General features: G+C 53.7%; 2 protein-coding genes across 2 annotated transcripts in view; one reads left to right on the forward strand and one right to left on the reverse strand.

Moving 5' to 3' along the window:
* Window positions 1-16,369, forward strand: part of TANC2 (tetratricopeptide repeat, ankyrin repeat and coiled-coil containing 2) — a 245,472-nt gene extending 229,103 nt beyond the window's left edge. Inside the window, exons 21-28 of the mRNA XM_075171255.1 lie at window positions 502-635; window positions 1,073-1,196; window positions 5,465-5,640; window positions 5,927-6,059; window positions 7,554-7,645; window positions 9,119-9,265; window positions 11,332-11,432; window positions 13,517-16,369. Coding sequence (XP_075027356.1) covers window positions 502-635; window positions 1,073-1,196; window positions 5,465-5,640; window positions 5,927-6,059; window positions 7,554-7,645; window positions 9,119-9,265; window positions 11,332-11,432; window positions 13,517-15,473 — 2,864 coding nt within the window. The 3' untranslated portion in view covers window positions 15,474-16,369. The remainder of the gene's footprint in view (window positions 1-501; window positions 636-1,072; window positions 1,197-5,464; window positions 5,641-5,926; window positions 6,060-7,553; window positions 7,646-9,118; window positions 9,266-11,331; window positions 11,433-13,516) is intronic.
* A 5,655-nt stretch (window positions 16,370-22,024) lies between these two features.
* CYB561 (cytochrome b561) lies at window positions 22,025-25,341 on the reverse strand. Its single transcript, XM_075171854.1, has 6 exons — window positions 25,122-25,341; window positions 24,243-24,450; window positions 23,924-24,022; window positions 23,749-23,852; window positions 23,513-23,670; window positions 22,025-22,853 (listed from the first exon to the last, which is right to left on the reverse strand). Exons 2-6 carry the CDS (start codon window positions 24,442-24,444, stop codon window positions 22,655-22,657), a joined length of 762 nt encoding a protein of 253 aa, XP_075027955.1. The 5' UTR covers window positions 24,445-24,450; window positions 25,122-25,341; the 3' UTR covers window positions 22,025-22,654.
* Window positions 25,342-27,175: the final 1,834 nt, after the last annotated feature.

Genomic DNA, 27,175 nt, shown 5'->3' on the forward strand with positions numbered 1-27,175 from the left:
ACCTGTGTTTTCTCTGGACATTGTGCCCCTACTAAGACACACTCAGTCTTGCAGCCGGTGGCTTTTGCAGTAGGGAAACCTGCAGGAGGCACAGGGGGACATGGTGAAGGTTTCATGTGACAGGGCTCTATGTTTCTTCGCATCTTGAACCTCAGTCACACGTGCCTGTGGATTATTTTATGCTTACTGCGGTTCTCATCCGGTTTCGCTGCGACTTGCAGAAAATAATAAAAGCTGATTGTCCCAATCAGCCTCCTTCCATAACGTTACAAGATCTTTTCATGGAAGAGTTGACCTTTGAAGTAAACTAAAATGACAAGTAAGAGCTAGAACTGTACTGGTCCAACCCATTTTCTTTGTTCATTTTGCCTGGCATGAAATATGTTTGGCATTTCAGGCACCACCGCTTCGGTATCCAGCAGAAAGACCTACCTCCGGATAGGAAAAAAACTCCGCGGAGAGTGTGGCTCTTTCCCTTCACTGCTTTTCTCTCTCCTCCAGCTCTGACGGCGGCGGCCGGGCGCGGGAAGCTGGAGGTCTGCCGGCTCCTCCTGGAGCAGGGCGCCGCGGTGGCGCAGCCCAACCGCCGCGGGGTCGTCCCGCTCTTCAGCGCCGTGAGACAGGGCCACTGGCAGGTGAGCGGGTTCCTCGCGCCGCCGGGATCCCTTCCATCCTGCTGAAATATGGGTGGAGAAGACAAACCCCAACTCTTTCGGGGAATGATCGGAGTGAGAAGAAGTGATACTGATGCTTCGAACACCCCGAGCTCTTGCTGGCTACAGACAGCTTTTGCTTAAGTACTGTGTTATCTCACCATTTGGGAAGCAAATGGGATGCTTTTGACTTAAAAGGTCATTTTTCCTGTCCTTATACCTCCGTGGCTTCTCCTACGCCCTAATCTTGCAGCAGTAATCCCAGAGGGCACCGTGCCTTGGGGGGTGAGGTTTCAAGACACAGGGACCGCTCTGCTCTTCCTCGGCTCTGGTTTCTTCCCAGCTGGGTCTCTACGTACGACGTGTGTTCCCAGCTGGGTCTCTACATACAACATGTGTTCTCGCTTTGTGTGTTGCAGATTGTAGATCTCTTACTCACGCACGGCGCCGATGTGAACATGGCAGACAAGCAGGGGCGGACGCCGCTGATGATGGCTGCATCTGAGGGACATCTGGGCACAGTGGAGTTTCTGCTTGCACAAGGTTAGAGCACGTGCTTGGAAGTGTGTTGGAGAGCGGCCATGGCGAGTCCCACCGCACCGTCTCCTGCACAGCTGGAGTTTGTAATGTCGGGGTGGGGATTGTAATCCCACTGCTGGATCAGACGGTGGGAGAGGTTCTCAGCACCGTATCCAGCTTATTGAAGAGCAAGACTAGAATAGCCGTAGCGTTAATCTTGACTATCCGTTTTGTTGTCTCTGTTTGGTGCTCACAGCCTCAAAACCACGCAGTTGAGTTAGAAAATAAAATTAACGTATCACAGGTGCTTGAGCATTGAGTTAAGAATATGCCCTTGAACCGTGCTTGGAGCTTTCCCCTTAGACAAAAAAATATCAACAAGCGATGTGATTGAACCGTCAACACCGCCATGGAACAGGCAAGTAAGACTCAACCACGGGACCAGAGTTTGGGACACGTTTTAACACTTCCGTTTTTAGTGCTAGTATTGTTGCCCATGTTTTTGACACCGACATCAGCAGGAGGGTAAGGCCCCGACACAGGCAAGGATTTGGTGTATTTGTTGAAAATAAAACAGAATTGGTTTGAAGATAGTCTGCTCTTCAGCTTTGCACTCACAGATTCACTTTGCTCAGTACTTTTAATAAGTCTCCTTCACTAGGAGTTACTCAGTCAACAGGAACATGTTTCAGTTTTACTCATTTCTGCTGTACATGTTTGAGGTGAGTCAGAACAACACGCTGCCTGCAACCTGTGTGAACACGATTATTTCTTATTTCTGTAGTTCCTTAGAGACGACTTTTTTTTTTTTTTTTTTTTGACAAATAGCCAATGTTTGTTTGGTTTGTTTGGGTAATTTTCCATTAATTTTTTGGCTAGAAATAGCATTTAATTCTTGTATTGTTATTTGATATTTTTATTTCAGGTAAGATCCCTCTTTGGGAAGGGATATTTTCTTCATATCGTAAGTGACTGTGTCTGACCTCTTAGCCAAAATGTGAGACACTTGAATATTTTACATAGTAGTTGTAAGAATAGTTTTTCACTGTAAAATTGCCAGGCTTCCAAGAACAAGTTTCTCATTGCCTGTCTGTCTGTCCTGAGCCACAGGCCAGTGGGATCGTTGCTCTTCGGTGCTGTAACCTGCGTAGGGATGTGACAGAGATCAGTTTGAGGCATGAGTTTCTTATGAATTAATTCAATTAATTCTTTTTTGATGTTCTTTTTTCTTAAAAAGTTCAAATTAACACTCTCCACATGTTTGAGTTGTACTGTGGCCCCTTTTGCAGCTTGACTGTGTCTGTGTAAAAGGCTTAAAATAAGCGATTTTTATTTGCCAAACTTGAGAACTGTGCCTGTCGCTTAAGGCTGGTTCAGTGGACGATGAAAATACCAGATAATCCGATCCTGGCTATGAGATCGCCAGCAAATGAGCATAATGTTTCCCCGGCTCCTTGGACACTGAGAGCCCAAGAAGTCAAAAATATGAAAATCTTTTTTACTTTAAAAGGTCTGTTCTTCTAAATAGCTTAATAAACTCCACTAAATGTCTGTAATACATGGTCCTGAAAAGTTAGCTCAAGCCTGGGCAGAGTACAATGATATATGGTGTATTTTAATTAAAGTGGCTTTGTCAATCCTGTTCAATGTTTCATTAAAATCAAAGTGTGTGAATCATAAGCCATAAGCATTAATTAGTGTGTTGCAAAGCAAATCTCATTTGACTGTACTTGATTAACAGTCAGCGTTTGTAAACACTTTTTATTAACAGAGTTGCAGTCATCAATCAATTTGAAATCCAAATTTTTAGAGTTACCTACTGCTGTCGCTTAACACCCAGAAGTAATGGACGTGTGAACGGTGAATTAAACTTTCCTGGTCGTAGCTCTGCTAAAGCTGATATTTATATGGATCTGTGTTACACAAAGCAAAATAATTCTTGATGCCCATTCCGTTCGGAGAGAGCTTGATTCTGAATCCAGTTTTCCTGCAAAAATCAATCCGTTGATGTTTTTGCTTTACCTTGGGTTAATGGTACGTATGGGTGCTGCTCCTCGCTGTCTGTCTTCTGCCTCCCACACACAACGCCGAGCCTCGTCCCTGCGGGGGGGTGACCCTGCCTGGGCACAACCATCTTCTGTACGGAAAGGATCCGACCATCCTGGCCACTCCCTGCTTCTTTTTGATGCTCCAACAGTGTCAATAGTTTTTTTTTCTCTAGCTGCCTCGTTGTTGTGTGCCTGCTGGATAACATATTAAATCATAAACTCTTGCATTTAGCCAGTTAATTTTTTTAGGGAAGGAGCAGCCCAGCCCTTCTCAGAAGCAAGCTGGGTTTACCCAGACAAAATCTTTCCCACTGCAGCAGGGATCGGTCCCATGAGGTCGCCGTAAGCCGCTTGCCCTCCAAACCATCAGTTTGTTTCATATCTGACTGCCTTAATGCTGAGTAGGTCAGAGATCCCCCAAGGAGCGAAAGATGCCTTCGGAGTCAAGCAGAGGTTCTGCTGGGAGCCACGGCTGCATCGGGAGCTCGGCGCTTCTTCGGAGATCATGCCCAGCCTGCCTCGGAGCAGCATTTTGGCATTTCTGGAGCGGTGTGCATTGTCCACTCCCTTAGACCTTCAGCTTGCATTGCTGCAGAGATACCCTGAAGTCCGTGCATGTCACCCTGCGGTATGGTGTGTCTCTCCCACCGGACTGGGAAACGAGTGGGAAGGTTGAGTGATGATGTGGCTTTCAGGCCTCCCCTCTTATTGCAGGAGCTTTCTCACCTGCTCAGAAGAGTCAGAGGGAAAACACAGGAGAAGGCTTTGACAGTTTGATTGCAAGAAAGTAGCTGGTATGAATAAGAAGGAATGTAATGAGGCATTATCCTGCTTTGCTGAGCAAAAGTTGGCCTTGGGTCAGTTGAGGATCATCTGGAGGGCTTTCACAGAGCTTCAGAAGGGTTCCTGGGTGCAGTGTGGGCAACATGAGAGAAGGCTGGCAAGATGTTGGGAGTTTATGTTGTCGTCCCTTAGCTTGTACATTTGAGCTGCCTTGCAGCCAGCGTCCCTCCTTGGCACACCAGGTTGCCCCAGCCGTCGTTGCCACCTCCCTCGCTGGCACGCCGCGCTGCAGTTGGGAGGCATGCGGCGAGCAGGATGCTGCAGCTGTGCTGAGAGCTCTGCGCAGAGGTTTCTGAACGTAGCCCCAGCAAATGTTCGTGTGCTGTGCTCCTCCGCAAACAAAAAGCTGTGCAAGCTGGAACACCTATCAGTTCGCTGTCATCTGGGCGATGTGTGCCAAGCGGGGGCTATGTCAGCTGGGATGAAGGGGAAGGTTCAGGAAATTCGCGTGACTCCCCCACTCGCTGAGCTTTCTGGAGCCGGTGAAGATCTCACGCTGGGCAGTTTAGAGTTTACCTACAGGAGAAAAATACTGCAGCAGCAACTCATCCCAGCCTGCTGGCAGGAGCATCCCGCAGGTAGCCACAATTCCTCGGAGGAGCAGAGCTGATACGAATCTCTTCTCGACGCTCGAGAGCCGGAGCCCTGCCTGTGCCATGGCAACAGGAGTTGTCTTCGTGCCACGAAGAGGAGTGTTCACTTAATGCTGCTGTTCAGATCTCATATGCGTATCCATATGCCGTGTGAAGCAATACTGACCCATTGGTATGGCAGCACGGTTTCTTCATCCAAGAAAATGTCAAGTCCCTCTCTCCTTGGCTTGCAGTTGGCAGTAGTTTATCCCACAACGTTGTATTTATATTGGGTAAAGTTCAGGGAGAAATACTGCTGGAAATTGTGTCGATTTGGGTAAAGGGGAGGGGAGTGAAGAGGGGAAAATATGTGCTTTTTTAGAAGAACTGAGCTGAATTGACTTAGTTCCCCTTGGTACACCATGACCTGCTGAAACAGCAAAATGGTCTTCATCTCTGACTCACACAGGCTGGAATGGGTTTTGATTAAAAAAAAAAAAAAACAGTAAAAAAGAAAGATTGATGTCTCAGATGAGGGATGTCAAATCCACCCTGCTGCTTAGAAGGTGTTTGCCAGAAAAGCCTACAAAGCTAGGTGCGAAAAAGTTTGCAGCTTGGTGTGAATAAACCCATTTGCCACAGTTCCTGTCGGTGCATTTGAAGTTGCCATGGAGGGTGGGATCCACGGTGGGAGAAATGTTAATAAAGTAATTAATAATTATGTACATAGCTCTCTAGAAATAAGCTGTCATCACTAAGCGGATGGTTTGTTGTATCATAGTGCTCAACAACAGAGAGCTCTTAAGTGAACTGATGCTTGTTCTTTCAGGTGCCTCCATTTCTCTAATGGACAAGGAGGGCTTGACCGCCCTCAGCTGGGCTTGTCTGAAGGGACATCTCTCCGTGGTGCGTTCCCTGGTGGAGAACGGGGCTGCCACCGACCACGCGGATAAAAACGGACGCACTCCGCTGGACCTGGCAGCTTTTTACGGCGATGCAGAGGTGGTAAGTGGCCGTTAATAGATGCAGAACAAAAAGAACAGTTAGCATAAAACCCTCAAAATAGTACAGCTCAGCTTGATGTAGCAATAAGGATATAGTGTCCTGGCCCTCCATACATGCAAGCGCTTCCCTAGAGGACAACGCATGAGACTGATGAACCCTCAGAGCCTATAGAGGTGCTTTTAGCCCAGGCAGTGGAGCAGAGCAAGCTTCTGCTGGTTGTACATCACCAGCAGCACGCAAAGATCTTGCCCAGGAGCAGAACTGACTGTTGGGCTTCTCGTTGCAGGTTCAGTTTCTGGTGGACCATGGGGCCATGATTGAGCACGTTGACTACAGCGGGATGCGCCCTCTCGACAGGGCAGTGGGGTGCCGCAACACCTCGGTCGTCGTCACTCTCCTGAAGAAAGGAGCAAAGATAGGTAGGGACGAGGGGACGATCCACCGTCGGCTCTGTGCGCAGGCAGGACTCCAAGCAGTGGGGCTGGCGTCCTAGAAAATCGAAGCCTAACACAGAGGCAGCCTCAGCCCCAGCTGCTGCTTCGTACTCCGAAAGCAGCCGGCGAGTCGTGACTGCCTTGTTCTCTTTATTAAAACGGGGAATATATTTTTTTGCTGTCGTATTACTTAGCAAAGTTAATCAATAAACAACTGTTTCTTTGGCAAGGTCTTTCCTCCGGTAATGCTTTTTCTATCTTTACTGGTCTGAGTCGACAAACGTACTATGTCCATGCATTGCTGTGAGCTGCTGCGTTCACTTGCTCTGTGTATGCTTTCAGATCTTAGTGTTACCTGCACTGCGCCACACAGCTGCTCACGTTACGTTTTCCTGTGAAAGGGGATTTTGCTGGTGCATTGGCTTCTTTGCTGCCTGCCTCTCACAGCTGCTTTTTTCCTTTCTTTTTTTTTTTTTTTCACCTTCATCCATTTTTTTTCCCCCTCTCTCCTACAACTTTTTGTTTTCTCCTTTCTTTGAAGGTTGTCAGACGTTACCGAGTCGCCCACGAGGTATATCTCATTGCTGTCAGCATCAGCTTCGATCTGATAGCTTTGTCAGCCTTGCTTTCTCCTGTTTGATTTAGCCTGCATGCGTCCCCAACACCTCTAATCTTTTAATTTATCTCACCTTCAAATAATTTTTTTAATGACTGTTGCAGAGAATAACTTGAACTCAAAAACTAACCTCCTTCCCCAAAAATGTACTGAATCTACTTATAGAATATTGTTGACTTATTCTTCACCCACACTAATGAGTTGTCCCCAGATTTTTGCCACCCCTTCCCTCCCAGTATTAGACCTTGAGGTAACGACTGGCTCTGCATGGGCGGACCCCTGCGCAGAGCCAGCGTCTCCCCAGCCCAACGGACGGCTTCGGCACCAGCAGCACTTAGACATGACCTTTCCTTTGTCCTGTTTTCCAACTTAATGGATTTTCTACTCTAGTATTTCACATCTTGTGAAGTTGGAAATCACAATCCACTTAAACACAAAACGCCTATCGACAGCCGAACTGCAGATTTCCTAGTACACTTCCAGAGATTTTAATTTAGAAATGCTTTTATGTAACCACTCTGATCTTTCCTTTTAAATATGTTTTGTTTCCCCCACCCCAGCTGGTTCCACAATCAGCACTGCCCTCTTGTGGAAGCGGCTCCCATCATTTCCCAGACCATCGTGGTGGTGGTGATTAGGATTAGCCTTAACGACTGCAAAGGAAAACCATTGCAATGTGAATGACGTTAATTTAAGTGCGAGAGGAATTGTCAGCTCAATCATTTGGAGCGCTCTGCCCTTTGATCGTGCCAAGTTGTTCTCTCCAGCAGAAATTCCCACCCCAGGATATTTTTTCCACCCAGCTTCCTACCACCCTTGCATTGTATGAGTTTTTTACCCATCATGCATCCTGTACACTACAGGTCCAGCAACATGGGCGATGGCAACCTCCAAACCAGACATCATGATCATCCTGTTGAGCAAGCTGATGGAGGAGGGAGACATGTTTTACAAGGTGAGAAGAGTGTTTTTGGAAAAATTGAACAGCTGCAGCTTGCAGCATAACTTTGTATGAGGTTTTGACTGAGCAATGCTGCTGCCTTCGCCCGTGGCAAGGAGAAGCTACAGCTCACAGCATTGCTTGTGTTGCAAACTGTTCGGTTTTGGTTAGTGGGGTTGGGGAGGGGGGGTTGATTGCCCAAATCTGTAACGAAGCTGAAGCAAAGCCAAGTCTCTCCGCATTCTGGATGTGAGCCAGCACTTCATTTCCTCTTTGAAAACACCAGAACCCAAGTGTTTTACAGAGATTCGGAGTGCTGATGTCATCACATCAGACCTGGCAACGTTGTCATTACCTAGCAGGCTCACTGCCGTGGAACAAGGCAAGAAGTTAGTATATCCCAGAAAAACTCGTGGAAGAAACTTTTTGCAATGAAAACAGATCGTCAGGACACAGATGGCTTTATCGTGTCCTTTAGCCCATGGGAGACGTTCCACCATTACAGTTAGAGAGTCTTTCTTGCTCTGTGTTTATTTTAAGCGGATCTTTAAAACCTGGAGATTTGCACACACACACAAAATGTGCAAGTACAACAATGAATCACTGTTAGGCTCTAAGGGTGAAGCAGAAAATATGCAAAGCTGGCATTGTAACTGGAGTTATCTGCCAGAGATACGTGATACAGCTGAGAAACCTGAGTCTAAAAGGTTTTAAAGCTTGCTATTCGTAGCTGCAAAATTTATGTCTGGGTCATCATGAATTGCATGCGTCCTAGATCCCATTTTGCCCTCTTTCTTTCACCCTAGCTGCCACGGCTGCCCCCCTCCAGGGCGCAGATCATTCCATCCCAAAAATAGGTGCCCAAAATAGCAAAGATGAGTCACCCGTTGAAGGTGACTGTTGGCGTCCCAATAACTATAAAAGGAACCCAGTTGACAGGCTTAGATGTAGACACCTAATTTTTAGACATCCAAAGTCCAGGGAGATGAATCCCAATCTGTTTGTCCAGCTTCAGAGCCACACCAGTGCCATAACGTTTATCTTTGCTATTGCAGAGGCTTCTCTGAGCCCTGGGAACTCGACCCAAAGTCCCATATTTCTTATTCTTTACCCTCCCTGGTGCTTATTAAGCTTTGGGTGTAGGGTGTTCTCCAGAAACGGGTTACTGATCACCCAGCTCAAAAGACCATCCATCCAGAAACCAGATGGAGTTGTTTCGAGTTAACATAACACAATTTCTGCTGTGTTTCCCACTCTGGCGTGACAACTCTGTACGAAGTGGGAGAACTCACTTGCACAAGGCATCTGCATTTCCAGATCAGATGTTCCCTTGATCAAATGTTCTGGCTTTCCTCTCTAGAAAAGAGCTAAACAGTGAAGTCATGTTACCTTCACCACCCAAAACGTTCATGGGGCTGGTGAGTGAGTTCTCTGCAGCGAAGTAAACTCAACCCAAGGATGTGTTTTGACATGCTCTCTTTCTATTAGAAAGGTAAAGTGAAAGAGGCTGCCCAGCGCTACCAGTACGCTCTGAAAAAATTCCCCAGGGAAGGGTTTGGAGAAGACCTGAAAACCTTCCGTGAGCTAAAGGTGTCGCTCCTTCTCAACCTCTCCCGATGTCGAAGGAAAATGAACGTAAGTCTCCCCACTCTTCATGGCCTTAAGCGCAAGCTGCCAGCTTTCTGCCTGTGCACAGACATGTCCATCCTGTAATCGTGCTTTGACCTCTGAGATCTCTCCTCTGTGTAACCTGGTTGTCCTTCACAGAGCACTGACATTTTATAATTCAGAAGAAGTAATGATTTAATATGCATTTCTGATGATTAAAAATTCATTGCTATGTTTATAGCTTTTTGAATTTTTTATTACTCCCTCTTGATGATGATGTGAATTGGGGGTGGAGGCATTTTCCAGATTTCTAGGGCAGCGGTGAGGGAGGAGCCAGGAGATGTGCTCCTCTGAATACTAATTAATTTAAAATGAAGGAGCATATGCTTAGGGGGCTAGCACTTCCCCAGGGCAGTGACTCATCCAGAAACACCCCCACATACTCCCTCTCCTCCCAGAACTGCCAGATCACTGTCACTCTCCCCGCTCCAACCTAGCAGCACCTAGCGACCAGCTCCTGCAGCAACTCTGTTCTTCCAGCAAAGCGCCACCTCCCCCTTGCTCTGCACGCAGGGACTTTCACCTCTACAACTTAAGGTCTCCATAGACTTGAAAAGTGAAATCTCCGTCGAGGCCACGAGCCAGCGAAGATTACACTGGAGGGGAAGGGATTTTTGTGACACCTTCATTTCTTTTAGCTGTGAGGGAGACAGATGAAAAGCAATGGAAGTAAAATCTTAATGCTGGTGAACAAACCACACAGTTTGTAGAAAAAGTGTGAACCTTCTCTTTAAACAAGCCAACTTGCGGCTAAGCCTGTGCCTTAAGGACAAGATTTTCAGTTTACTGTTAACTGGGGAATCCCAGGTTTTGTGATAGAAAATTTCAGGGCGTTGTAATTGCTCCTGCAGTTTTTGCATCTATAGATGAGACCATAAAAGGTACCTGCCTCTTGACTGCATTCCCAGTTTAGTCTATCGGACAGTATGTCTTCAGTAACTGCTACTGAAGGTACAAACAAAAGTACGGGCTTCCCCAGGCAGGGTGTCCAGAGAGCAAGCTCCAGTGTAGACACCTTAGGGGAGGTTAAACCTCACCCTGGGTTTTGCTAAGGTCCAGCTGGCCATACTCACTCGCAGGTGGCTGCTCAGTGCAGCCCAAGTGGCCATCGTGTGCTCATAAACTTCATTTCTAGAAGGCGGAGTTCGCTTACTGAGTTTCTGAACAAATGAGGAGTACTCTGGTGCTTTCTCCCAGAACTGCTCAGGGTCACAGCCCAAGTCAGCAATGCCACGCTGTGTTTGGTTGCAAAATGAAAGCCCCTCCGCTGGGAAGGGGTCTCCTTTGCAAGTGCTCAGCTGAGCTTAGTGGTACGTGAAGCATTGGGGACAAGGGCAGGGAGGACAGCCGGCAGGGTTTGAACCGTAGCCGGTAGTCTCATGGCACTGCCGCTCGAAAGCGCCCAGAGCAGTCTCCATCCCATGCGGTCACCCTCTCCCTCCCCACTCCCAAACGAATCTCCCAAGTGAGGTGCAGGGGAGAGACAAGGAACAGTGGAATGGGTGGCACTGGTAGGAGACCTTTGCCCGGCGAGTCCTGTTGCAGCTACCGAGGTACTGTAGTCCCTTCCTTCATGTGCAGTTTTATTCAGCCCCTTCGAAGTATGTCAGCGTGTTGCAGAGTGGGAAGCAGAGGGCGTGGGAAAGGTTTCCTATTGCTTTCAACTATGGAAAAAAATGAGATTACATTCCAGCCTCTGCCAGACCAGGTGTTTCCTCAAGACTGTAGGTTGTTGGAGAGGGATTGCATGCACTTTTTGGGGACACAGTCAAGGAGAAGGGAGCCAGTGGCACGCTGGCCTCTGGGGTGCTGACAGCATCCGGCGTTACGAGAAGGTTACGAGTCTTTGGATGTGTCATCGTAGCTCTCTGGCTGTAAATGGTGTTGAATTCGTGTGAAACATTCCAGTACCACCACGTTTTCCATGGTACATGCAAAAAAAAATGTCCATATTAAGTTTGTTTTCTTCCCAAACTGTATATATTTTTATTTCTATATTCAATTACTTATCTGCACACCTATTGTAATGACAGGATTTTGGAATGGCGGAGGAATTTGCTACTAAAGCACTGGAGCTGAAACCGAAATCTTATGAAGCTTACTATGCAAGAGCAAGGGCCAAACGCAGCAGCAGGTGAGGAGAGAGAGAGAGACAAGTGCGAGAGGCTGGTCTCTTCAAGCCTGGCCACACCGATGTAGGCATCTACCGTGCAAAACCGTACCAGTGTCCCCATGGGAAGAAATGGCAAAGGAACATTCATTAATGAGATTACAAACCTCTCAAACTCCAAAGTAACACCCTCCCTCATTTGGTAATTTCTGGAGACAGCTGAATGCAAACGTTTTGAGAGGTTCATCTTAGTTGAAATTTGTCTGAACATCTTATTGCACTGGAAACCTTTACACCAAAGTTGGGTATTCTTTTTAAAAATACACTTTAGTTCAACCGCAACTTGGACTCGAAGTAAAATATGACTCACGGAAACCCTGTGGCCTGCGTTATGCAAGAGGGCAGACTCATTCATCACGGTGATCTCTTCTGGTCTTAAAATCTGTGAAAATCTCTGTCCTGCAGCACTTTTTGCAAGGCAGAAACTGCTGACTAGCTGTGCAGTGACTGTGCAGGCAAGCGCCCGCCGGTGAGCTTTCAGCCATAGCTTGTGCTTGGAGCACTGCAACCAGCTTCTAGAGAGCCGCAGCGCTGGGATCCCTCTGCAACGCAGATGGAGCCCGGAGGGTTCCCTCGTTAACCTCCCTGAAGGCTAAAAGATGTGAGATTAGATTCATTTCAAAACCAATCGATGCCATTCCTAAATGAGCAGGAGGGCTTGCTTTTGAGTTACACGCTCAAGGGCTGGGTGCACTGTCATCTCGGCTTTAACCGGCAGCCAAAATGCCTTGCACGGCAGTGCAGAGAATCGCCAGTAGCCGGAGGTGTGGCCAGTAGCCGGAGGTATGGCGAGTCCTCCTGTGCAAACATCGTAGCTCAGCAGACACCACCACCGTTTGACCTTCCATGCTGGAGGCCATGTGTGGAACCGGGCTCCTGGCCCAGCTGATGCTGCGCTGCCTGGTCCACCGGGTCTTGGTGTGGGAGGTGAAGCCGTGACCTTCTCTTCTGCAGAGAAGTCCTGATGGCTGAGCCACACTGACCTCACGCCTTTCCTTTAACGGTTTTCCTCTCCATTGTTTCCAAAATACTTGTAAGGAAGCATAAGAACCGGGTTCCTTTCCAGATGATATCAGCCTCCCCACATACAAGCATCCTTTTCTCCCCAGGTCTCTCCAGCAGAAACCGTCACCACTTTGGCTTTTCTCCTCTATTTCCCAGTTTGTGCCCAGCAGCACCCCTGAGGTCAGCACAGTCTGGGGAGCAGGAGGCTTTTCCTTCCTCCGCCTGGTTTTGAATGGCTTCTGCAAAAGCTTAGGCTGGTGTTGGGAGGTGCTGGGGAGTTTTTCTCTGTGCTCATCCCCCAAGATGACAATCGTGTTCAAAGAGATCATTTTGCTCGAAAGCGAACAGTGTCCCTGTAAATGACAACCCCCTTCCCCGAACCCCCACCTCCCTTTTACTCCTCACAGGCTGGCCTTTCCCTTGCAAAGGCTTCCCCGGGGGGCTCGCAGGCTCCCGAACGTTGCTCCATTCCTTCATCCTGAAGAAGTTAGCCAAATCCATTGCAAAATCGGAGAGACAAGCCTTGCCTAAGGCGCTGACCCGTGGGAGCCCCTGAGCTCCGGAGCCAGCCCTGACGCTGTGTGGTCTTGGCATCAGGCAGAAGTCAAATTTTCACTGGCGTAAGCGGTTGCAACTCCATCAAAGCTGCGCTTGTTTACAGCGGTGGTGAGCTTGGCTCTTAGTTAGCGATGCTTTGGTTTCCCCTTCACTAACACAGTGGCAAAGCTCGTGGTGGTGCCATGAGGAGTAATTAATTAGCCTGTAATGCATACTGCAGAGGACAGGCATCTTTGCTAGCCTGGGTTGTGCCATCTCAGGACTGTGTTCCCCAGAATGGCTGGCAGTGTTTTCCTTCAGTTTGGATAAAATAAATCCAAGGGAGGCACATAAGGCAGAGTATGAGAGGTGCAGCCAGCGGTAGCAATCACAAACATCTCTCTCGGTAACATGGACAAGCCACTTAACCCTCAGGAGCCTCCGAGAACGGCTCCATTCAAATCCAGAGTAATTTCAGTTCTCCTTTCTGTCCCTTTGTCAAGCAGGCAGTTTTCAGCAGCCCTGGAGGACCTGAACGAGGCCATCAAGCTGTGTCCCAACAACCGTGAGATCCAGCGGCTGCTGATGCGGGTGGAGGAGGAGTGCAGGCAGGTGCAGCAGCAGCAGCAGCAGCCGCCGCCGCCGCCGCTCCCAGTGGAGCCTGAACCTGAAGCCCAACATGAAGAGCTGTATTCTGTGCAAGATATCTTTGAGGAGGAATACCTTGAGCAGGATGTAGAAAACGTTTCCATTGGTTTGCAGACAGAGTCCAGGCCAAACCAAGGGCTGCCCATCATCCAGAGCCCACCCCCGTCCCCAGCTCACAGGGACTCAGCCTATATTTCTGGCTCACCTCTTGGCTCTCATCAGGTCTTTGATTTCAGGTCCAATAGCTCCGTGGGTTCGCCAACCAGGCAAGGGTACCAGTCCACGTCTCCTGCTCTGTCTCCAACACACCAAAACTCGCATTATAGACCCAGTCCTCCGCACACGTCCCCTGCTCACCAGGGCTCCTCTTACCGCTTCAGCCCACCTCCTGTCGGAAGCCAAGGGAAGGAATATCAAAGCCCACCACCTTCTCCTCTTCGTAGAGGTCCTCAGTATCGCGCCAGCCCCCCAGCAGAAAGCATGAGCGTTTATAGGTCACAGTCCGGTTCCCCGGTTCGTTATCAGCAGGAACCTAGTGGAGTCAGCCAGCTCCCCGGTAGACCAAAGTCTCCGTTATCCAAGATGACGCAGAGGTCTTTCCAGATGCCCCAGCTCCCCGTGGCCGTGCCGCAGCAGGGGCTGAGGCTGCAGCCAGCCAAGGCGCAGATCGTGAGGAGCAACCAGCCCAGCTCCGCCGTCCATTCGAGTACTGTAATCCCAACCGGTGCTTACAGCCAGGTTGCCCACTCGATGGCCAGCAAGTACCAGTCAGCGTCAGGGGAAATGGGGGTTAGCCAGAGCAGGTTGGTCTACCAGGGCTCCATCGGTGGAATCGTAGGTGACAGCAGACCAGTGCAGCACGTTCAGGCGAGCCTCAGCGCGGGAGCGATCTGTCAGCATGGAGGGCTGGCTAAAGAAGACCTTCCGCAGAGACCGTCCTCGGCGTACAGGGGGGGTATGCGATACAGCCAGACACCTCAGATCGGGCGCAGCCAGTCCGCTTCCTACTATCCGGTGTGTCACTCGAAGCTTGACTTGGAACGTTCTTCCCTCCCCGCCAGCCAGCTGGGCTCTCCAGATGTGTCTCATCTCATAAGAAGGCCCATCACAGTTAATCCCAGCGAAATCAAGCCTCACCCGCCGACTCCAAGGCCCCTGCTCCACTCTCAGAGCGTTGGCCTCCGCTTCTCTCCTTCCAGCAATAGCATCTCCTCCACCTCCAACCTGACTCCCAACTTCCGCCCTTCCGCTTCGATTCAGCAAATGGAGATTCCTCTCAAACCAGCTTACGACAGATCGTGCGATGAACTGTCTCCGGTCTCTCCCACGCAGGGGGGTTACCCCAGCGAGCCAGCCCGTTCCCGGACCACGCCGTTCATGGGAATCATAGATAAAACCGCTCGGACTCAGCAGTACCCCCATCTCCATCAGCAGAACCGGACCTGGGCTGTGTCGTCCGTGGACACTGTCATTAGTCCTACGTCTCCTGGCAACCTCCCCCAGCCAGAATCCTTTAGCCCGCCTTCTTCAATCAGCAACATTGCCTTTTATAACAAAACCAACAATGCACAGAATGGCCATTTGCTAGAGGAAGACTATTACAGCCCCCATGGGATGCTGGCCAATGGGTCCCGGGGAGACCTCCTGGAGAGAGTCACCCAAGCCTCCTCGTATCCCGACGTCAAGGTGGCAAGGACACTGCCTGTGGCACAGGCCTACCAGGACAACCTGTACAGGCAGCTCTCCAGGGACTCCAGGCAAGGGCAGACATCCCCAATCAAACCAAAGAGACCATTTGTGGAGTCTAATGTGTAAAAGACGCTTGTTGGAGTAAGACCCTCATGTTTTCAGCACACACTTCCAAGCTTGATTTCCATGCATATTATTATTTTTATTTCTCTTTGGTAGCTACATGACCAAGTTTCTCCGGTACTTTGTGTGGTGGTCAGACAGCCATGCACGTGCTCCAGCCCTTCCGTTCCCCAGCTGACCGTGAAGCCAACCTCAGCAGAGCCAGTATCGTTTGCCCAATTCCAGCTAAGTTCCCAACCAGGATATCGTAGTACGTGGTGCGGGGTGGTCCAGAAATATCCCCTACGCAGCGGGAGGTAACCAGCTCTTTTTCAAGAGACAATCGCGTTCGATTTAGATTGGTTTCTTTTGTCTCGATGAGCTCTTATTCAATTCGGATGGGAATTCCTAGCGGGAGCAGAGCAGGGATCACAGGAGCCTTTCCCAAGGCTGCATCCGCGGGTCCCCGTGCCAGTCGGGTTGTTTGGCTCTTGTCCCCAAAGAGCAAATTACCCGCAGCGAGCAAGGGCACGATGTGTTTTAATACCAAGTAGCTATGCACAATAACAATCCTGCTTCATCTGGTTTATAGCGTTTTAATCCGAATTGGATTCCTTCATTATTTAATCACGTCATCAACCAGAAGGGGTGGGGATCGCGCGATGCTTTGCTACTTTGCAAGCTACCTGCTGGTGCCCCGACACTGGTTTGCTCTGGGGCATTTTACAAGCATTGAGAGATAAAAGTTGGCCCTTCGTTTCCGTTTTAATCAGCCAAGGGAATTGGCCAGAAACCTCTTGGGCGTGAACTGGGATCGCAACAACTTCTGCACGCTGTTAGCAGACAACTGCACCTCACACACAGCACCGCGTTTGCACCGGGACGGTTTAATGTTGGGGCTTTCCTTTGGTGGGTTTTTTACTTGCAAGGAAAAAAAAAAATCTGACTTAAAAAATGGTATTCGAGGAGGAAAATTGCAATTTTAATTTTTTTTTTTAATTTTTTTGTGATGAGGATGCATAATGTGGCACGATGGTTCCCGAGAGAGCAGGGGTCCTTCAGCAAACCCAGCGCTGCAGCATCCCTTCCCTCCGGCTCGCTCCCGCCCGGGGAGCCGGTGCCGTAGCGAGGGCTGCGCTCCTCTAAGATCTGTTTCCGAAATCTTGGAAAGCGATTGCCGTGTTCCGTACCTGTAAATGGTAGAGACCATGTTGTGCTTTTTAAGGACCTGTAGTTAAGAGAGAGATATTTATAATTTATTTATGGGATCTACTTCAGGACATTTTTTGGTTTGGGTTGGTTGTTCTAATTTTTTTTTTTTTTTAAATCAAACGCAAATCACATCAAGACAGTATGAAAAGCAGAGGACGGTTCCAAAATTCTTTTTTATAGGCTTTTCAATAATATTTCAGTTATTCTCTGAAATTCTTTTCGGGGGTTGAGGGACTTTCTTTACAGATTCATTTATTACTGGTGGGTTTGTAATCTGCCTTTTCGGTTACTGAGAGCGAAGGGTGGGACGATCGGAGGGGGGAGAGCGATAACCCTGTAGCTTGTTTTAAAGCAAAATAGTGCCTGTTGCCCGTGCTGAACCTCACCCACATCAACTCTTAAGAGCAATTTCAGTGCTGAGCAGGAGGAGCGATACCTTTCGGTGTTTCCAAAGGGCTATGCGAATAAATGGCAAGACTTCTTGAACCAGATCGTGGGGTCCAACCTCCGTTGGTGTAAATGCCCATATCCCCAGTGCGACATCAGTGCAGCTACATCCATTTACACCAGATGAGGACTTGGCCCGAAACTCTTTAGCAAACCCTGGCTTTGATGGGGCTTTTTGGTTTTTTTTCTGCGCGTGGATCAGCACATCTCGTTGCTCTTTCGTTGCCTAATTTGCCCGGAGCAAACTGGGAGGTACGCACCTTGGGACGGTGGAGGCTTGTGTCTCATAGACACGTTGAGAGCGTGGGGTTCGGAGATTTTTGTGCTCTTCTGGGCTATTTGGTATTTGTCCAAGCCAGTATTTGGATTGAGGTTGGTGTTTTCCTTCTCGAGGTGCAACCCAGTGCTGACTCTTTGCTTTATTACAGGGCTCTGTAAAGCGGGGGGTAGACTGGGAGACCCCTCGGTGGGGCGGGCTCCCCGCGGCCACGGGGACGCTCAGCTCCATGCGCTGTTTCTCTCCTTGCAAAGGGGGTATGATGGGTTTTTTTTTTCTTCCTCTCTTTTTGAAGCAGCGTGTTCTGCTTTGTAAGGAATAACCGATTTCTTCTCCTCCGCATACAGTGCACCTCTAGCTAGGACACGTGTATCGTGGGTCTGGAGTAGCAGCAGTCGCTTTGCTCAACGCCCCCCATCCTCCAGCTTTCCCGAACGAGTGAGTGGCTTCCTACCTTTAGTTGCTTCTTTGAAAGGAAAAAGTAACCAAATTCAGCCCCGTCCCTATTTAATACGGCCGAGCGAGACGCGCTACGGCCGCGAGCCAGTTCTCTCCGCCGAGATGCAAACGGGACGGTCCGAGAGCAGCGATGTGAGTCCTGCCCGTGCTTTGCTTTCGCTATTCACTGCCACGTGCTCCCAGTACTGTCCCCTCACAGCGCTTCTGTGTGTAACTTTTGGGTTTATGAAGATGTTTTAAGGGAAAAAGAAAGCAGCTCACATTTTTAACACAAACACCAAGCTGAAAGAAGGCTTAAATACTGCGACGTGCAGGTTTTTTCACGATACCACGTGTTAACATTTTTCACAGGATTCTTGCACTAATGGTTTTCCATCTGTTCTCTCTGTAAATGGGTGCACTTTACTGTTTGAATTTGTTACTATGATAAATACTGGATATTTAAGCGTGAGTAGTGTCTTCATTAGAAAATAGCAGAACAGCTCTTGTCTCTTAGTGTATTTTTCAAAAAAAAAAAGAAAAAAGAAAAGAAACGAAGCAATGAATCATAACATTTATAGCACAAGAACTGACTCTTGTATATAAGCATCAAAAGATGGAGGAATTTTTAAATACAAAATTATTTGCAGTGATTTTAAAGCGCTTCCCCAGCAATTCTCTTAGGGACAGCTGAGGCGGGATGGCTGCTGCAGTCCCCGGGTGGGTAAGGAGCACACCTCTCCCTGGAAAAGCCGTTCTTTACACGGTCCCCCGTGTCCTCAAAGTCACGATTCGGCTTGGGCATGGATGAGAAGCAGAGGTCGTTTCGTATTGTGCTGTCGTGCGTGGTCCTGTTGTGAAGCGCGCCGCTGTGCGCGTGGCTGGGTGGAGCACGAGGCTCAGATCCCACCCTGTCATCGTAGATCGCGAGCTGACGAGCCCGGGCCGCGTTGCGGGAGCGTGCACAGAATTTCAGACACGGCGTTGTGTTGTCTGTCCGTGCTATGTATTTAATTACTCTTTGAGTAATTAAGATGTGGGACGATGCTGCCAGCCGGCGCCTCCGTCCCCTCCCCAGCTGGCGAGCCGCTGTCGTGCGAGCAAGTAGGATTCTTAGGTGCACCGAGGAAACCAGGTCCTCGATGGCATTGAAACCTCCGGGTTTGGTTCTTGGGGCGCGTTGGGGAGGCGATGCTGAAGCCGACCCCTGTATTTAGCCGACCTTCCCACCAGGTGTCTCTCGTCCTCTGCCCGCAGCCGCTCCGAGAGCTGGCTCGGCCGCCGCAAAGCTGAAATCTTCTCCCCCAGCTTCGGGGTGGGTGCCTGCCACGTCCCTCGGCGGGGATTCACCGGCTCTTGCGTTGTCTCCCGGGCGGGGAGGATGCTCTGGTCCCAGGGGAGGGGACTTGCGCCTGGTGGGGGCTCTGCAGGCTGGGAATGGCATTCGAGGGCTTTGAAAATAGTCTGTACTGGGCATCTGAACACTTAGGAAAGGGAGGGTTTTACAAAGAGATCCCTTGGGATCCGTCTCCAAAGGCGAAGGCACCGTGCAGCCTGAGCCGCCTTCTCTGCGTCGCTGCTTGGGAGGGCGCAGGCTGCGCCAGCTCCCGACAAACCCAGGTGTGCGTCCGTCCGTCCGTCTGCCGCCTGGCACCGGTGCCCGCAGGTGGGTCCGTCCGAGCACTGAACTTTTTGGTTTTTTTCTTTAACCTGGCTGTAAAGAAAACCGCTTGGCTAGTGTGAACATTTGTGTGTGCGTACGACAAATGCCTAAGCCATATTTGGATTAGGTCCGGAACCAGGGTGGCTACTAAATTTGGAGCGATGCAGTCCCCTCGTGCAAAGGTTGCTGTATATTCAGGGTTACCCAGAAGAAGTCTAGCTAAAACCGAAGTGCCAGCTCCGCCTTATCTAGAGAAAAGCAAGCCGGCGTGCCTGCTCGTCCTCCGCCTTCCGTGCAAAGGTGGGTCCGCGGTGAGCTGTCGCGAGCTCTTTGGTGGTTGTACTTTGCTTTAGGCTTGGGAATTCAAGATAACTCTTCTACCGGGATTAACGGTGTTTAACCAAGGGCTTAGGGGAAGAGCTGTTGTACCCGCTGGGACCTCTGCGAATAAATGCCTTCACCCCGTGCTGGTTGCTCTACGCGAAGTCCGGTGGGGTGCGTGTTGGACACAAAGCACAATGGTTGAAAGTTAACCTGCGTTTTTTTCAGATTTGTGTGAATAATTGCTGGATTTTCATTCAATCAAACTCTTTTTTCTAATATAAACCACTAAGGGCTCAATTCTTTAGCAAGATGCGTTCGTGTCCAACTCCTGACTATACAGCTGGATCTCACTGCAACTGTTACAGACCTACCCGAGAGAAAACACAGCTAGCGCGACCGTCACCGGGAAGGCCAGCGGACACCAAACCCATCCGCCGTATCCTTTCCTCCTGCTCATTTTCTAGCTGTCACGGTACTGGGGAGTCAGCAGCCGGGTCCCGTCCGACGGGATCGCATCCTATAGTCCCGAAAACGGAGGGCTGCTTTGCCGAAAGACTTTGTCCCTTCTGGGTGACGCTGTCCGGGGACGGCGGTGCGGCTGCGGGTCGTCTCCTCCGGCGGGTCGGGGTCGTGCTGGGTGGGTGGGAGAGCCTCACGCCCAGGGGATTGGGTCACTTTCCGTGGGTCTGCCTCGCTGCGCACTGATAAGCCAGACACCGGGAGCAGCACTGTGTGCTACCTAAAGTCCATTTGGTTGCCACACCGATAACCCAGAGACTCGTGTGGACTCTGCCAGTACTGCCGGTGTCATCCCTGTCCAGCCTTTTCTTTCCCATAGTGTTGCATTCAGCGTTTCGTCTCCCTTCTGTCTTCACACCCGAGAGGATCTGAGTTCGGTACAAACACGTACAGTACACACACCTTGTGCTTTGTACAGTTCCCCGGTTGCCATCCTTCGAGACACTTGCTGGGAAGATCTTTAAGACACTTAAATTTTCCTTTAGCTTTTCTATAATTCTGATGTAAAGGACTTTCTCTCTGTACAGTATATTATTCAATGCATGTTCTGTTCTCTCTACTGATATATCGAACACCACACAGTTGTGATATTGTGCAGTGGGAAGAGCAACCCCTGCCGACAGCGGAGGCCTTCGCCTCTCATGTATAAGGAAAGAAGAAAACATATTTTTTCCTTTGCTGTATTTGCTTGAGCAGAGTTTTCTTGTCTGTACATGTGAGCTGTGAGATAGATGTGAAAAGTTCAAAAGAATGCATTCCCCCCCCAATGTATACAGATTGTAATCTGTACAATGAAAACTGTATGTATGAAAAAATGTACTTATTTATAAATGGTTAACACTTGGAGACGGCGTCTGGCCTGGTGTTTTTCCCACGCTGCGGTGAGCGCTGTGGCTTCTTGGCGTGGAAATCACCTGGGGACGTCAGGACGGCGCGAGGGACGGGTCTGGCTGTCACTGCCTGGGGTTGGGGACGGGGCCGTGGAGCAGGAGGGGACGGAGGCAGCGCTGCTGCCGCCGTTAGCGAAGGGGCGTTAATGAAAGGGGGGACGGAACCGCATCAGAGAGTTTTCTGGATTAAATTGTGGAAAGCGCAGCTGAGCGCTGAGGACCCTGGAGCCCTGCAGCTCCCGAGAACCAGCGTGTCTGCTCGCTTCCTCCCTGCCCGAACCCAGGGCTGGGTTTCGCAGCTGCGAGCATCCCAGCCTCCAGCCGCCGGGCAGGGTGCGCAGTGCTGGAAGGACGCAGCGCCTCGGGGTTGTGGTGAGCAAAAAACCCCCGGCTTGGGCTCGCGCCTTTGCTGGGGCTGCGCTTGCTTTGCAGCGCCGGGATCGGGAGCTTCAGGTTTCCGGCAGCTTCACCCGCGCGGCTGCCGGTGCCGAAACCCAGAAGGAAGAGGGGATGCTTTCAGCAGGAGAGGAGCCCACGTCGGGGTTGCACCTCCTCATGGCGGTGGGTCTCCCCCACTTCCATGGGCATATCCCGTGCATGGCCAGACCCTGGAGGTGTCCCCGTGGGGTCCCTCCCGCAGCCACCGCTGAGCTCGGCAGCACCGGGTGCACGGCGCGGGGCCCGGAGGGGACAGTCCCATCCCAAATACCCACCCTGCCCTCCCCAGCCCCTCGGGCAGCTCCTTCTCCAGCTGCCCACGGCGTGTGGGAGCTCAGGGGTACCCCAAAACCATGAGCTGGAGGAGGACGGCTTAGCTGCAAACATTTATTAGGTCGGGAGCATCCACTGAGCAGACAACACACCGTGCGAGAGGGGAAACATTTCGGACACAAAGACGCTGAACCTGCGCAGACGCCGGGTCGCTCCGAGCCCCCGGGGAGCCCTTTGAGGGGAGCAGCCCCCACGCGCGGCCGCGCTGGAGGACGATGGGCTGCCAGCGAGTGGGAAATGCGGGTGATGGCAAACATCCCCTCTGCCCATCCCCTCTGAGAAGGGGCTTTGGGCTTCGGCCACGCGCAGTGGGGAAATCTGGGCTCCCACCCCCCGGACCCCAGAGCAGGGCAGAGCCCGGGGACCCGTCCTTCGTGCCCCGGTGCCGCTGCCAGCCCCTGCCCCTGCCTGCGGCACCGCTGTCCCTGCGGGGCTGGGGCAGGCTCGGGGGGTCACCGGGGGCTGTGCGGGGCAGAGCTGAGGAGGAGTAAGGCCAAGCGAGGCTGAACCCAACGGGCAGCGTTACACCAACAAGCGTGTCCTTCCCCAGCTGTCCTCGTCACCCTGAGCCGGGCAGAGCCCCAAGACACCGGGGACGGGGTACACAGGAACATCCCACAGACACCACGAGGTGCTCGTGCCGGGGACCAGGGAGCTGGGGACATCACTGGCTGCCGCCGCCGGGGCTCTCACCCTCCGTCAGGGTCTTGAAGTCCATGGAGAGGGCCAACTCCTCGGCCAGCGGCGGGCGCTTCCAGTCGTCCCGCGTCAGCACGTAGCCCACCACCAGCCCGAAGGCCACCAGCAGCACCCCCAGGGTGTTGGCCAGGACCCCCTCAGGCACAAAATGGCTGTAGGAGTCCCTGCGGGGGCGGAGGGGGATGCTCAAGCCTCGGGGTGCGGGTGGCCTGTCCCCTACCCTACCTGGGACCCCCTTTCTCATCCTCATCCTCCGGGCACGCACCCCGGGAAAGGCCCCTTTCCCCCAGATCAGGGCAAGAGGTGACTGCCCGGGTGCTGCTCGCTCTTGGTGACGGCAGAGAAAACTGGGGGCACAGCCCTACAGCGGGGCTCTAGGCAGCCCAGCACCTCCCCTGCCAGATGTGCTCCCCCAGCCAGAGGGAGGTGGCTCCCGCGGTGCCCCATAGCCGTGTCCCCACGGTGCTGGGGCTGGGGGGGACCCCGATGTGCAGCTGGGGCCACCGCCATGTCCTCCAGCTGCGAGGGCAGAGGCCTCGGGGACGTGAGTGTCCCCAGGGGGTTCTGAAAACTCCTGACTGCAGGGAGGCGACTGGGTATTTTATCTCCATCCCCGAAAAAAGCTGTCGCAGGATCCGGCCCGTGTTAAACATCATCTGGGCAGTGACTCAGCAGCAGCAGAACTAAAGGCCTCGGGGGGGGGATTTAATAACCACGGAGCCACGGCCTGAGCAGACTCTGCCCCACAGGGCTGGAGCAGCCCTTTGCTGCGGGCCAGGGGGTCTGGTGAGGGGGCTACCACCCCCCCAGCTGGGTCACCCACCTGATGTTGAAGAGGAGCATCTCGGTGATGCCCAGCAAGCAGGCGGCGATGGAGAGGGCGAAGAGGGCGATGCCGAAGAAGACGTGCTGGGGTTTGTACCGGCCGCGCAGCGAGAAGGAGGCGCCGGGGAACAGGAAGAAACCGCAGCCCAGGAGCCACTGCGGGGGTGCGGGGATGTTACGGGGTGCTACGGGGTCCCTTCCCCCCCGGGTGCCCGGGGGCTCCCCAGCCCTCACCTGCAGGAGGTAGAGCACGAAGGCGGCCATCCCGCACCAGCTGTGCAGGCTGTACATGTCGGGGATGCCCTTGCTCCGGTGGGACTCGAAGACGGCGACGATGCCTGCGGAGAGGAGCCCGTTACCGCCGGGGCCGGATCCAGCCCTGTCCGCCCATCCCGGCCGCGGCGCTCACCGACGAGGGCGATGAGCAGCGCCAGGCCGTGCAGCAGCGCGTGCAGCGCCTTGGTGGAGCGCTTGGCTTCGTGCCTGAAGACCCGGTAGACCAGGAGAGCTGCCGGAGAGAGGGCAGATGAGCATCCATGGGGGTCCCCCACCTCCCTGGCACCCCGCATCTTCCAGGGGTGCTGCATGCAGGCAGGGGGGGGGTCCTGGAGCATCTTCCCGGTCTCATTTGTCACCGTTTTGTCCCCTTCGCTGCCTGCCCGGCTGCAGCTCTGGGGGCTTTGAAGGCTGCAGCTGGGACAGGGCGCTTGTCCCACGGCCCCGCTCACCGTCACCTTGGAGGAAAACCATGCCCAGCACCATGCAGAGGGGGTGGACGTTGAACTGGAGGGGGCTGTGCCAGGCCACGCCGCCCCGGTAGCGGCCCAGCCAGGCGCCCGTGGTGGCCAGCAGCGTCAGGCCCAGCAGCTGCGACACGGCCACGTACGCCGAGAGCCCGGCGGGGCTGGCAGGTGGCGGAGCCCCGTCCATGCCGGCCTGCGGGGACAGAGAGGAAGGGGCAGCGAAGCCACGGGTGGCCCCGCGTGGCAGCGGGGGTCCCGGCCAGCCGGCCCCGGTGCGGGGTCCCACTGCGGGCAGCGTCCGGCGTCGCCGCTCCGCCCTCACCTGCCGCGGAGCCGGACGCTTCCTGGTGCCGCCGGGGCCGCTGCGTCACCCACACCCGGAGGTGGCTCCCGGCCGCCACGGCACGCCCGGCCCCGCGCTCCTGTCCCTTGCCCTCCTGCCTCTACTCGCCTGCTCCTGCCCACATCCTGCCTGCCCCATTCCTCCTGCCCCGGCCCTCCAGCCACACCATCCCCGACCCTCCATCCCCGACCCTCCATCCCCATCCCTCCCACTCCATCCCCGACCCTCCATCCCCACCCCTCCCACTCCATCCCCGACCCTCCATCCCCATCCCTCCCACTCCATCCCCGTCCCTCCATCCCCACCCCATGTCCCACCCTTGCCCCTCAGCACCCCCAGAGCCCCGCAAGACCCCCAAACCCTGCTAGAGGAAGGCAGCGCAGGGATGACCAAGGCTGCTCGGGACCCCCCCATGTCAAAAGCGATGGCCCCTGGGGACACGGGGCTGAGCAAACCCCTGTGCTGGGGGGGGGACACGGACACACCACACCAGAGAGCTGCCCCACGGCCCCACAACCCACCTGCACCCCCGTTGTGCTTCGTCCTGGGTTATCCCCCAGTGCTCCCCGCTGGCGTGGGGATCAGAGCTGCCACCACCGCCGCCACGGCCACCTCTCCTGCTTCCCCGTCAGCCAGGGCCAGCGAGTCCCAGCCCCAGGGGCCAACGTCCCACCTCTGTCCCCGCTGTAGCTGCCTCTGGGGAGGAGCACCGGGCCGGCTGCCGCAGACAGACCCTCGGTGCTGTCAGGGCCGGGGGGGCATGATGGGGGGGGCGATGCATTAAGACCACGCACACACTTTATTCCCAGCCACCTTTATTGGATCAGCGGGATAAGTGGGTTAAGGGAATTGGTTTATCCCATTAGGTTGCACTGCAAAAGCCGCCTGCCCGCGCCCGGCCTCACCGCCCGGGGCCATGGGCTGCTCTGCGGGGCCTGGCACGGGGCGCAGACCAGGCTGGGGGGGCAGCGAGAGCCACCGTCTCCTCCCTGCATCACAACAGCCCCCCCCCAAAACCCTCACCCCGGCCGAGGGGCTGCTGGCTCCAACGGGGGCCACAGATCCCAAACGGGTGCCCATGTGGCCCCATCCTGCCCCCTGCCAGATGCAAACACCTGGCCCCGCTGGCACGCGCACAAGGGGCCAACTCGGTCCCCAACCGCGCTGGGGACAGAGGGACAGGGAGCGACCCCCCGACCACGGGAACTGGCAGCGGGACACGGGGAGGTGCCTGCTGGAAACGGGCCCTGCGAGTTGCCTGTTCGCCCTAAAACTGTCCCGTCCGCTGCTCCCGGCTGGGAGAGCCGGGCCCCTTCGCAAAGCCGTCCCGTGGTGGGGTCCCGCCTGTCCCCCCCAACCGCGTCTCTGCCGCCCTGCACCCCCCAGCAGCCCCCAAGCGCAGCCCCAGTCCCCCCCTCCCAGGGCAAAGCCGGTGCTCCCCGCTTTTGGAGGGGGGGTTCTCTGGTTAAACCCTCCCCACGTGGCCTGGGGAGGGGGGGACGGTGTGTGCACCTTGCCTACCCCGGCAGCCCCTCACCATGGCCTCTGGCTGGGACCCCCCCAGAATCCCTGGGTGGGTCTCGGGGGGGGGTGTCTCTGCTCTCAGTGGGGGCTACAGGCTCATGCAGGGGAGGGGGCTCACTCCAGCTCAGAGCTGGGGGGGCCTGAGTGATGTATTGGGGGGAAGGTTGGAGGCAGGCACCCATGCAGCCCCCCCCCGTACCCCCCCAACCCTACCTGTGGGTGCCGGGCGATGCCGCCTGCACGAGGCCCAGCGGTGACAGTGTCTGAGCGAGGGACAGGGCCACCGCGTTGGCAAGGCAACAGAGCGATGGCACAGCGAGGGGGGGCTGCACCCCCCCAGCATCTCTGCAGAGGGAGGGTGCCATTGCACGCTGAGGAGCGGGAAAGGGGGCTGCAAACCTGGGGAGGCATCACGAGCGGGGGGGTCTGTGTATTGTGGGGATGGTCCCCAAGGCGCTGGCAGCACCTGTGACACCCCCCCAGCTGTGCCAGGCCCTGCCCGCACCCACCTCAGCCCCTGCACCCTGCGACACCCCAGCCCCAAACCAGGCCAGGGACCCCCCGACCTCGCTGGATCAGCCCCCGGGGGCCCTGACCCCTGTACAGGGCACACTGGCTCCGTCACCGTTTAATTTGTATTTATTTGGGCAGCGCTAACGAGGCCTTGCGTGGGTCTGGCTTCATTGATTCCTGCTCATCCCCTGCACCCCATCAGCAGCATCGGGGTGACGTGCGGGGAGCCAGCACCCCTGCAGGGCCCTTGGCCGGGCTTGGGGGTCAGGGGATGGCAGGGGGTGACGTGTCCCTGGGGACCCCCCGCCTCCTCCTGCCCCCCCCCCCCCCCCCCCCGGGACCCCCTCAGCACCGCCGGCCGCATCCTGCGCCCCGCCATGGGATGGCCCGGAGAGGGGAGATGGGGGGATGCCCCCCCGGCCCCTCCTGTCTGTGTCTGGGTGTCTGTCACTCGGTGCCACTAGGTGTCACCAGGGCCCCGCCGTGCGCAGCGCCCTGGGGAGGGACCGGCCGGCCCAGGACCGGGAGCATCCTCGGC

Source organism: Calonectris borealis, chromosome 22, assembly GCF_964195595.1.
Source record: "Calonectris borealis chromosome 22, bCalBor7.hap1.2, whole genome shotgun sequence".
Classification (NCBI taxonomy): Eukaryota; Metazoa; Chordata; class Aves; order Procellariiformes; family Procellariidae; genus Calonectris; species Calonectris borealis.

Excerpts from the sequence above, each read along its gene's own strand:
- CYB561 (XM_075171854.1), bottom strand. The coding sequence starts at position 24,444 with ATGGACGGGGCTCCGCCACCTGCCAGCCCCGCCGGGCTCTCGGCGTAC. Across the intron at positions 24,023-24,242 it reads GGTTTTCCTCCAAGGTGACG|CTCTCCTGGTCTACCGGGTC; the intron begins GTGAGCGGGGCC and ends TCTCTCCGGCAG. Across the intron at positions 23,671-23,748 it reads TCGTGCTCTACCTCCTGCAG|TGGCTCCTGGGCTGCGGTTT; the intron begins GTGAGGGCTGGG and ends GCACCCCCGCAG.